Source organism: Sceloporus undulatus, chromosome 2 (genome assembly GCF_019175285.1).
Source record: "Sceloporus undulatus isolate JIND9_A2432 ecotype Alabama chromosome 2, SceUnd_v1.1, whole genome shotgun sequence".
Taxonomy (NCBI): Eukaryota; Metazoa; Chordata; class Lepidosauria; order Squamata; family Phrynosomatidae; genus Sceloporus; species Sceloporus undulatus.
Window position 1 is genome coordinate 200,275,083 of NC_056523.1, and position 11,030 is coordinate 200,286,112.

The 11,030-nt window shown below is 39.8% G+C and overlaps 1 protein-coding gene across 14 annotated transcripts in view; it reads right to left on the reverse strand.

Annotated features, from left to right (window-relative positions):
- Nucleotides 1-11,030, reverse strand: part of ELAVL2 (ELAV like RNA binding protein 2) — a 495,600-nt gene that overhangs the window by 38,103 nt on the left and 446,467 nt on the right. For all 14 annotated transcript variants that reach the window (XM_042454412.1, XM_042454417.1, XM_042454411.1 and 11 more), the window contains one exon: nt 1,720-1,823. In XM_042454412.1, the coding sequence (XP_042310346.1) occupies nt 1,720-1,823 (104 nt within the window). The remainder of the gene's footprint in view (nt 1-1,719; nt 1,824-11,030) is intronic.

An 11,030-nucleotide genomic window follows, 5' to 3' on the forward strand; every position in this document is an offset into this window, starting at 1 on the left:
TACTAGACAGATCTATCAAGAGAAAGATTTGTTCTATGGATTTGAGGACATGTCTGAACAACTGTAGGGGAACTGAATAGGCAATTTGTGTAGAACCTAGGGATCTTTCAAGTGGCCAAATCATGGTGTCTCAAGATGTCCTTCTATAGTACTGTAAGGTTGTCATGTACAGAACAGGAAAGCAGAGGCGTGACTTGCCCATCAAATTCAAAGCCACGTGTGTTATGATCTGCAGATAGAAAGAGAGCGTTCAGTTGAGTCAGGCAAAATAAGAGTCAGATCGAATCTCCTGTATCACATTCAAGGGCATGTCTACAAGTTGCTGCTGGATGATAGAAATCAGAGAGAGGCCCTTTCTGTGAACAACTAGTCAAGTCCTGATGCAAATTCAAGAATGGCAATAGTGCATTACTAGTCTTGGCTAGTCAAATTCACACAGCAGAAAGGTTGTTCCAAGAAATATTTGAGTGCTCTAAGCTCATGAAGAAAATAAATACTTCCAGAACAGGGACAGGGAAAACAATAACCCTAGACACATTAACCAATAAAATGGGCTTTAACCCACCCATTTAACTGTTCAACAATTTAAGACAGCAACTGATAAAAGCAGTAATTATAATATCAGAAGACATTTGTTCAGCACAGTGCTAACTTCAAACCAGGTACGTACATGTTGCATTATCTGGTAATGTAGTATTTTAGCTGCAACAGGATTAGAAATTGGTAAAAAAACTGATTTAAGGGCACAGGTTCACAGTCATTACTTTAAACAAGAGAGCAGCTTAGCCTCTCTCTGAAATATAGAGGGACAGTACTTTGGTCTTAAGAGGCAATATGGGGGAAATAATATCTCAGTGTCATAGCCTGTCATCCCATTCTGATTAGGAAAAGCTTTTAGTGTTTGAGAAACTGTTGTTTTTTGGTTTCATTATGATGACATTGTGTTTGTTCTTTTACCCTTCACTGTATGGCATTATTCATCATACTCTTCGATACAGTATCATATTCTCAAAAAGGAAGGGTGACTGTAAAGTGAAAGGAAGCAAAGGAAGTGAGGAAGAAATATTGGGGTCAACTACAAACAAGGAATAGAGCTATCTTCTTTTTCCACTCCCTTCTGCCAAACCTACACCCCCTGCTCCATATGCTGCCATGCTAACATTAATACACAACATGTAGTCTGTCTCCGACGATGTTGCAAACTTGACTCTTAAATTAACCAAGTTAAAAGCTATGTTAATTTCCCAGTATTTATCCTGTTTACTCTACTCTGTACAGAGCTTTGGAAAACTGAGTTCATCAAAGAACTACCTCAGTGAGTGAACATTCTTCAGACAACATATAGCAATGTGTGCTCAAAAAACATATAGCAATGCATTTGGCTCCATGGAGTCATAGAACATTTTCCAGGAAAGAATCAGAAAATAATGGCACACATTTATGAAGAAACACTCTTGGAATAACATTATGTAAAATTTCAAAATATAAGGATTTCATTTCAGCATGTCTGCAAATGCCTATCCATCATGGAGATATTCTGTTCTAAATACTTTCATATACAAACTAGTAATATAATTCCAAACAATCCAAGACCATAGCTTCTAAAGAAGCCAACTATAGTTCCAAAGATAGATAATCTCTAAAAATACATAAGACTCAGTATTCATATGTATCAACATATAATAAATGTTTGTATTCTTCTTTTTAATTTCTACATACTTTTATAGTTTTGGTTTGGAGTCTCAATCCATTCAGTGTATTAATCGCCTTTTCAGCATCTTTAGGGTCAATGTAGTTCACAAATCCATATCCCAAGCTCTGTCCTGATGATTAAAATAAGAGAAAATAGAAATTATTAATAATACAGCAAAAAAGCAACAATATTTTTGTCTTAACCTTTTATTAACAGAACAAAGTTAAATGATTTTGCACTGAAGAAAAAGATGCTGTCACTAATTTAACTTTTAGTCATTCACTCACTGAATCTTTCAAACTATTAGATGCATTCTGAAAATACAGTGCGCCCACGCCATGCACAATTTGATTTGGAAGAGGAATATTGAATGGATAGCCCTCAACTCCCTAGTTCAGATGGATCTGAGGGAAGAGGGGAGCTGTATTCCAACATCTAGAAGACCCTATCTTCCCCCATCAAGGGAGCAAAATGGGTATCCTATTCAGGGAGCTTTGTAAAACAATCAGCACTAATGATTAATTTTTAAAAAATAAAAATTGTCATAAAATATGCTGATTTTAAGTTATTGTTCATATGCAGCTACGTTTGCAGCTTCATCAATTACCCTAAGATGCCTTATCTTCCCTGTCTTTGATTGGTTTAATGAGTGTTTTAAGGATTTAGGGTGTAATGTGATGTTGTTATGTTGAAATTATTCTTGTGCGTGTGAGGAGAGAGGGGACAGTGGGACTTATATTTGATATTGTATGAATTATATGTATTTTACCGTGTAAAAATTGTATTATTGTTGAAAGCCACCTCAATCCTATGGGAGAGGTGGGATAAAAATAAAAAAAATATTAATTAATTATCATTAACAAGATTTGATCCTAACTCTCTTTAAGTGATAAAAACCAGACAGGTAAGCTTCACTTATTTTCCTTTCTCCTTGAAAATCTGTTTCAAAGCATAAGGAGACCTCCTGAGCAGCAGAGGGGACTGAAAGGGGGACATGTGACCCCATCAATTATCTTAATCAGAAGCCTTTTCTGGATCAAGATACAAACCAAGATGTACATTTGCAAATATATCAAGAAACAAATCATGGTGCATGAGAAAGGACCGGAGCATTACATCAAATTCATTATGATATTATGTAGAATACAGTGCAAAGCTGGACACCTAGAACTGGTTCATATGAAGACTAAACATTTGCAGTATGATAAGTACACAGATAAAAGTAAGGTTAGCAATACAGTTGGCTCCCCATATTCATGGATTCTTTATCCATGGATTCAACCATCGACTTCTTGAAAAAAAAAACCTCACTCTCTTTCTCTCTCACACACACACACACACATTCTCCAAAAAGCTAACCTTGATTTTGCCTTTTAATATAAGGGACACCATTATATATAATGGAACTTGAGCATCCACAGATTTCAGTATCCATTTGGTCTTAGAACCAAACCCCAAGGGCCCATTGTACTGCCATTATACTTTACACTGTGTGAAGTTTATTCTAACATCTGCTGAGTTAGTGCTAGTGCTAGTGGTGCAAGAAGGTGGGAATGGCATAGGTGGAAAGCTGGGGACTGACACTGCATTCCACCCATGTTCAACACTAAACAAAAGATGTCAATGTAATTTCAAGAAGAGATCCCTGTCTGCTGCCCTGATAATTATTTCTACCCTGTTTTTCAACCAGAAATCAGTTTGAAAAAGCTGAAATACTTCCAACCTTGTTAAATGGTTGTACACAATGGCCAAAGCATCATCATCATCATCATCATCATCATCATCATCATCATCATCATCATCATACCCTGCTCTTTAGAAATGCTCTCAGAGCAGCTTACAAATTGTTAAACAGTTCTCTGACCTCAGGTTTGCAACCTCAAAAGACATAACACAAAAGGAGAAGGGAATGGCAGTGGGAAAGGGGATCAGGTCCAGCAGTTCTCCCCTCCTTGTGAAGCTATAGCCATAGCAGATGAATGGAGGGAGGACCCTTCTTCTCTCCCTGGGCTAAGCCTGGCGGAGCTATATCTGCTCATTCTCCCCTTTGAGGCCGTGACCATGGCACCATGAAATGGAGGGAGGGCTCTTCTTCTGTCCCTGGGCTAGGCTTGCCTGCCCCTTCTCTCCCTCTGAGGCCATGGCCATCCTACAACTCAACAACAAGATTTCAAACAACAAAAAATAACCTTCGAAAATTCCAGTAGGCAAAATTTGAAACATGAAGCAAGTTGAAAGCTTTTTCAAAGAGAACAGGAATAAAACAGTCAGGTAATCTTCTCTTACATGATTAAAAGATTTTTAACCATCGAGAGGATTGTGATTAAATTTAATCACTGCTACGTGAAGTCGGAATTTAAGGTCTTTAATCCTACTCTAGAATCAATCCTGTTCAATGAATCACAGATAAGAATGAGTAGGAGTAATGTAGAGAAAATTCTCAGAAGTAGTTTAAAAGCTGTATACTGATGATCTTTGCAAGTGTGTTGATCATTTGCTTCAATAGCTGGAATATTCCTAGCGTGAATTCATGCAAGAATGGTTCCAAGTAATTTTCCAGTATTTCTTGCTCTTGGTCTCCCCGCATACCAAGGTTCAGCTCTTAAATCCCCAGTACTCCCCAAATCAAGCCAACAATCAGTGGTTGTGTGGTTGATTTTAAAAGCACGATCACAACACAGGCAAACTAAACGCACTGCCATGTTTACAAGGAAACTCAGAAGAACCAAAGCAGCAATATGACAGAAAAGAGCACATCATTTTGAAACATGCCTAGAATAAATTTTCATGCCATAAAATTTTATTAGGTGCTGGTTCTATTTGTGAGAAATAGTGCCTTTTTGTAAGAAATTATGTCCTTCCGTAAGGATTAAAGTCTATTAAAATATAATCAGAGTCAATAAAATGAAAACCAAATTGGAAAAAAAAATAGCAAGTAAGAATTAATAAAAAGAAGGAAAAAACAATAAACAACTAGGTAAAACCAATTGCATAATATTTACTAGTCAGCTTAGGGGCCAGAAGTCAGTCACAACAAAAATGACTTCGCTTGTCATCAGGTCATCAGAAACAGAGATATGCTTCCTTGGCAAGGAATTCAGTAGCAGCCACCAACATGATTCAGCTAAATATACTTCATACATTAATGCACTGAAAGAGGTTCCTAAAATCCAGGTAAATGTGCATGGGACTGAAACAACTCACTGTTTCAAATAATCTAGCCCCAAGTCATGAAAGGTTTTTACAAATCACAGTTAACACTTTGAAGTGTGCTTGAAAAACAGACCAATAGCCAATGATGCTGTAATCAGCCCCAGTCAACTGTCTGAATAAAGCATTATTCCTCAGCACTCTTTAAAAAGAAGCCTCACAAAGAGCATGTTATAGCAATCTTTTTGTTGTTATTGTTGTGTACCTTCAAGTCGTTTCTGACTTATGTTAACTCTAAGGCAAATATACCATAGGATTTTCTTGATAGGTTTCTTCAGAGGGGGCTTGCCATTGCTATCCTTTGAGGCTGAGAAAGTGTGACTTGCCCAAGGCAGAGCCAGGATTCAAATCCTGGCCTTCCCATATTCCAGTCCAATGCTCAAACCATTATACCACACTGCCCAGTCTAGACAAGATGTAATCAAAGCACGAGTCAACGTGGCCAGGTCTAACATTCCCAAGAACAGTATCAGTTAGTGCACTACCTTTAGCTGTATGAAAGTGCTCTTGGTATTTCCAAACCCCATCTTTCAATTCTGGGGCACACCCAAACTGTGAAGCTTGGTCTTCAAGGAAAGAGCCATCAAAGATAAATTAAACTGCTATTCCAGGGTTGCCTTAAGAATAATTAAGGCCATCTGCCCCACTTGGATTAAATGTATGCTTACCTCCGCCCACTGCCCAAGCCCATTACCAACACCAAAAATGGCTGTAAATAGCACTTCACAGTGAACACTGAAAGTTTAAACATAATGGTCAGAGTACAGCAAACATGTCATATAGATAAGTTAACTTCACATGGAAAACAGAGGAGCCTTTTGAAGCAGACAACAAACAGGTCATTCTTTAGGCAAAAAAATATATGGACAACAATCAGACATTGGAAACAGGATATAGAAACCAATGGGATAGTATTTTGATGCCCTGAAGCCATGGTTCCCAAACTTTGGTCCTAGCCACCTGGGCCAACAGTCAGAATTCTGGGAGATGAAGTCCAAAACATTTGTCTCAAAATCGTAGACATAATCCAAAAATGTAAAATAATATGTATGACTATTTAATCCAGACTACAATCTCCACTTGAAGTCTCCACTTGATACTGAATCTAAAATGCAGACTGCCTGAGCAGCAACCAAGAGGCCTCTTACCTGCACTGGCCTTTCCCGCAAGGTTGGCACAGGTGAGAAACTTTTCTGTCACTGTTCAGCCAGCTGTTCAGTTGCTGCTTTCAAGGTGAGTGAGTGCAAAAAGAGCAGTGATTGATTGTTTGGAATTTGCAGTAGAATAGTAGCCCTAATGTGATGAAATAGGTGTTTGGGGCACTAGGGCTGTCGCCGAAAAGGTTTGGGGAACAGTGCCCTAATTAATGAAAGTATAACCTAAGCATGGATATTTCTACATTTGAAGTCACCAATATTTCATTCTATTCTTTTTAGAATACTTGGGAGAAATGGTTTACACTAAGGACTAATAAAGCAAAACAACTGCATTATCACTTATTCATGTGAATGGTCAATGAGGTTAATGTTTATATATTTAAGCTTTAGTTAGAACTGCCAGAGAATTTTGTGACCATTTAAGCCCACTATTTATAACCACAACCACTACCCACCAAATGAGCTCAGTATTTCATGTATCTCAAAAAATGAGTGACAGCCTACAAAAGCTAAAACCAAAATGAACCTTTAAAGTACCAGGAGGATTTCTGTTGCCTTCACCGCAATAGACTAATATGGCAACTGCTCTGAAAGCTAATGTTAATAAGAAACTAATGGAAGAGACAAGCTAGTGAACATAGAATCTTATACAGGAGAGAGGAATGGTGTGCACCATGTGCATCAGGCAAGGATTACAGTTCTATAAAAACATAAAACCAACATTCACACACCCATAAGGGAAAAGGCAGAGCCATAATACCAGCAAAAATATCAACTACTGTAAACAAAATTATCTTCTGACAGAGAAAGCCTACTTGCAGCATCCAGAGGACAATACAGCTTGAGGCAAGCATCAAGGAGGTTAATTAAAACCACTACTGTTCTGCTTTGCACCCATGAGCTACAACTGGCATTGGAAGCACTGAAAAGAAATTTTAAAAAACAACAGCCCTGAGCCTCAAGACTCACGGATTCCGTTAAGCTCATAATTCAACCCATACAGGAACCATACGGGAGAGATATTTTCAAGGTGCATTGACAATCATGAAAACCAGGAACATTTGTTTAGCATTTCACTGAACTTAGTTGAAAATTAGACTGTATGGAAGCAAAACCAGGCAAGTATTCTTAGGCAGGTTTCTTACCAACTTTCTAAAGACTGAATTCAAATTAACATTGTATATTGTTAGAATAACCCTAGATAAATAGATAGCTAGATAACTAGATAGCTACCTTATTCACAGCATTTTACTCCATGTCAAATGGCTTCCTATACAACTCAAATATCCCTATATAAGGCAGCGACCAGATATTTATTTTAAAATATTAATTTACTCCCTTTGTAGAACACAGATACAAAATTAGAAGGGTCAAGGTGCCTTACAACAGGTATATATAATAACGCATCAGTAAAACAAACTACAACTAAAGACAAAGAGCAACATTAAACTCATCCATAGCAGCAAACAGAAAATTAAATAAACCCCAATGTCTGACAAAATAAAAGGACAGGTTGCGTACCTGTAACTGTGTTTCTTCGGGTGGTCTTCTGTGAACTTTCACACATGGGATGTAATGCACCTGCGCAGTACTAATTCAGAGCTTCCAAAGCAGTCAGTTGGTGTTTTGGTAGTAGACCCTCCCTACATGCCTCCCTATACTGTCCACAGCCCAGTTCAAAGTCCGCAGCAGCAGGACCATAATAGGAATGAAGTGACACAAGAGGGGAGGAAGGGCAGGTTGTGTAAGGGCACAGATGACCACTCAAAGAAATACAGATACAGGTAAGCAACCTCTCCTTCTTCTTCGTGGTCTCTGTGACCTACACACATGGGAGTTTAGTGAGCTGTCTAACCTCAGTAGAGGAGGTTAGTGTCACACAACAGAGGACCAAAGGACAGCTCTTCCAAAGGCAGCATCTCTCTGAGATCTATTATCAATCCTGTAGTGTGAGATAAAGGTGGATTGCTGAAGACCATGTCGTAGCATGACAAACATCTTGGAGGGGAATGCTTGCTAGGAAGGCAGTGGATGTGGAGGTAGATCTTGTGAAGTGAGCCTTGAGAGGAGATGGAGGGCATGTACCAGCCAGCTCATAAGCCAAATGTATGGCAGAAGTTACCATTTAGAAAAACACTGAGGTTTGACTTGATATCCCAGGCGAGATGAGGAACAGCACACAAAAAGACATGTGGCCTTATGAAAATGGGCTGTTCTATCAACATATGCCCTGAGTACATCCAAGGAATGAAACAACCTCTCGAAGTTAGAGGACAATTCTTGCATTGAAGCAGGGAAGTTAATGTCATGGTTGAGGTGGAATCCTGAGACCACCTTAGGGATTAAGGCGATATCAGGGCGAAGAACGACCTTATGGAACCTAATGTAGGGAGGGTCAGAATGGAGGGCACAGAGTTCACTGGCCTGTCTGGCCGAGGTGATTGCCACCAGAAAAGCAATAACGCTATTAGCTTCATTTATATACCACTTCATAATGCACTAAGCTCTCTCTAAGCAGTTTACAACTGTAAGCTAATTGTCCCCAACAAGCTAGGTACTCATTTTAGCGACCTTGGAAGGATGCCAGGCTGAGTCAATCCTGACTCACAACCTTGTGGTTTGTGAGTCAGTGGCTGCACTACCAGGATTTAACCATTGCGCCACCAAGGCTATTTCCCAGGCGAGAAGCCTGATGTCACAGGTGGCCATTGGCTCAAATGGGGGGCTAGAAAGTTGAGCCAAGACCTGTTGTAGGTTCCACATCAGAGGTAGAGGAAGTACAGGAGGGTAAAGGTTTTGGTAACCTCTTAGGAAGGTTTTGATGAGAGGGTCAGAGAAACGAGGATTGCCCAATTGTTGACAGTGCGAAGAAATAGCCGATAAATAACATTTTACTGAAGAGAGTGAGAGTCCTCTCTCTGCTACAGAGGAAAGGAAAGCCAGAATACGTGGAGTGAAAGTGCCATGCTGCACTGAGGAGATCTACAGATGGCTTTGATGACAGCCAACATTTTCAAGGTGTTGAAAGTGGATTCCATCTTGGACCAAGTCCCTTGGGTTGACTGCCCATCAAGATGGGCACCCCAGCCCTGAAGGGAGATTTCTGTTGTCAGAATCCAACAAGGTCAAGGAGAAGAAAAGGGAATACCCCTGGTGAGGTTGTAGAGGGAGACCAACCATCAAAAGGATTGATGTAATGATTTCAGTAAGGTGAGAGGTTTCAAGACAGATTCACTGCAGGGGTCGAATGAGATGAAAAACAATGCCTGAAGAGGGAGCATACAGAGATGGACATAGGGCATTACTGTGATGGTTGAAGTCATGTAGCCCAGAAGGATGAACAACGTGTGCATAGGTATGTCGAGATTTGAGGAAGCAAAGAATCCTGTGGCGTATTGTGCAGTTCTTGTCCAGAGAAAGGAAAGCAGACTGTATTGTGGCTTCAATGAAGTTCATGGACTGTGTCGGAGTGAGATGGAATTTGTCAAGGCTGACCACTATCCTCAGGCGATTGAAGAGGTCAAGAGCAAGGTGGATGTTGTGGTAGAGTTGCTCCTTGGAGTGGGCAATCAGCAGCCAACTGTCTATGTATTGAAAAACAACGACTCCTCATTGTTGGAGAAAAGCTACCATGATTGCTGTGCACTTGGTGAAGACCCGTGGTACTGTGCAGAGTCCAAATGGGAGGATCGTGAACTGGTAGGTGGTTCTGTCCCACATAAAAGAGAGGAATCTGCAGTGAGTATGATGGATCGACATGTGAAAATAAGAATCTTTTAGGTCCAAACTTGTGATCCAATTCCTGTTTTGGAGGAGGGGGAGGACAATTTGAAGAGATGTCATCCTGAACTGTTTTGGTCAAATGTGGCAGCTCATCGGTTATCATAGCTAGGACATTTCAGGGAGTTTAGAGCCCTGATTTGAAAGGGAAGATTCAAAATACAGCAAACCCGTCCCATTTTCAGGGGTTTGGTTCCACTGTCCTGCCCTGCCCATCTGCATGGATGGCAAAAAATGTGGGAAGTTGCATCCCAATTATTATTGCTTGGGAATGGCTGGATTCAAACACATCTACAAACTCTTAGGTTGGGGGAGGCTGTCCTAAAGCACTGGATCTCACCTTAAAACATTTTCAATAATTTTGTCACTAATTCACATCTCTTTTCTTTCCACCTTCACTAACATATACATTCACTCTTCAAATGTCTTGCTTAAGTTTAATAAGGAGTGATTTACATCAGTTACAGGATACTGATTTAATAAGTAACGTAAGAAGTGGATATCTACAAAAGATCAGCCACTGACTCAAGGGTGCAGAATTTTTATTCAGAAATGAGTTGAGAGCCTCTGAACAGCTTTCTCCATTCCCAATCAAGAAATGTGATCTGCAAAGCTCAGTGGCAGACCACATGTTTTCCTTGCAGGAGTCAGAGATTCCAAATTCAGTCTCTGGCATCTCTAGATCAAATGATTACCCATCTAACAACCCCATTATTCCCTGCATCCATTTTACCTTAATACTCTTTTGTTTAAATTGCTTATCCTCATATTATGATGAAATAAGGTATTTGGACGTAATCATTTTGAATTCATGTATACTAGACTGTCTGAAGTGTTCAAAGGAAGGAATATACCCTGGAGACATAAGATTTTTTCTGTTAGATCATCTGGAAAAAATGGGTTTTGTAGAGGTTAATGCAGAAATTCTATTCATCTTAACTGGGATTGTCATTTCACTGAAGACTTATTCAGAAGACTTAGGGGCTGCCCAGACCGCCCCTAAGAGACAGACTGCAGCCGCCTTCAGGTGTGCCAGATCGGGGTTGCAGGAAACATACACCGTGGCCCCAATCCAGCCTTTACAGGGCACAAAACAGAACTGCAAAAAGCAGCTCCTTTTTGTGCCTTGGAAAGGGCACAAAACAGAACTGCAAAAAGCAGCTCCTTTTTGTGCCTTGGAAAGGGCACAA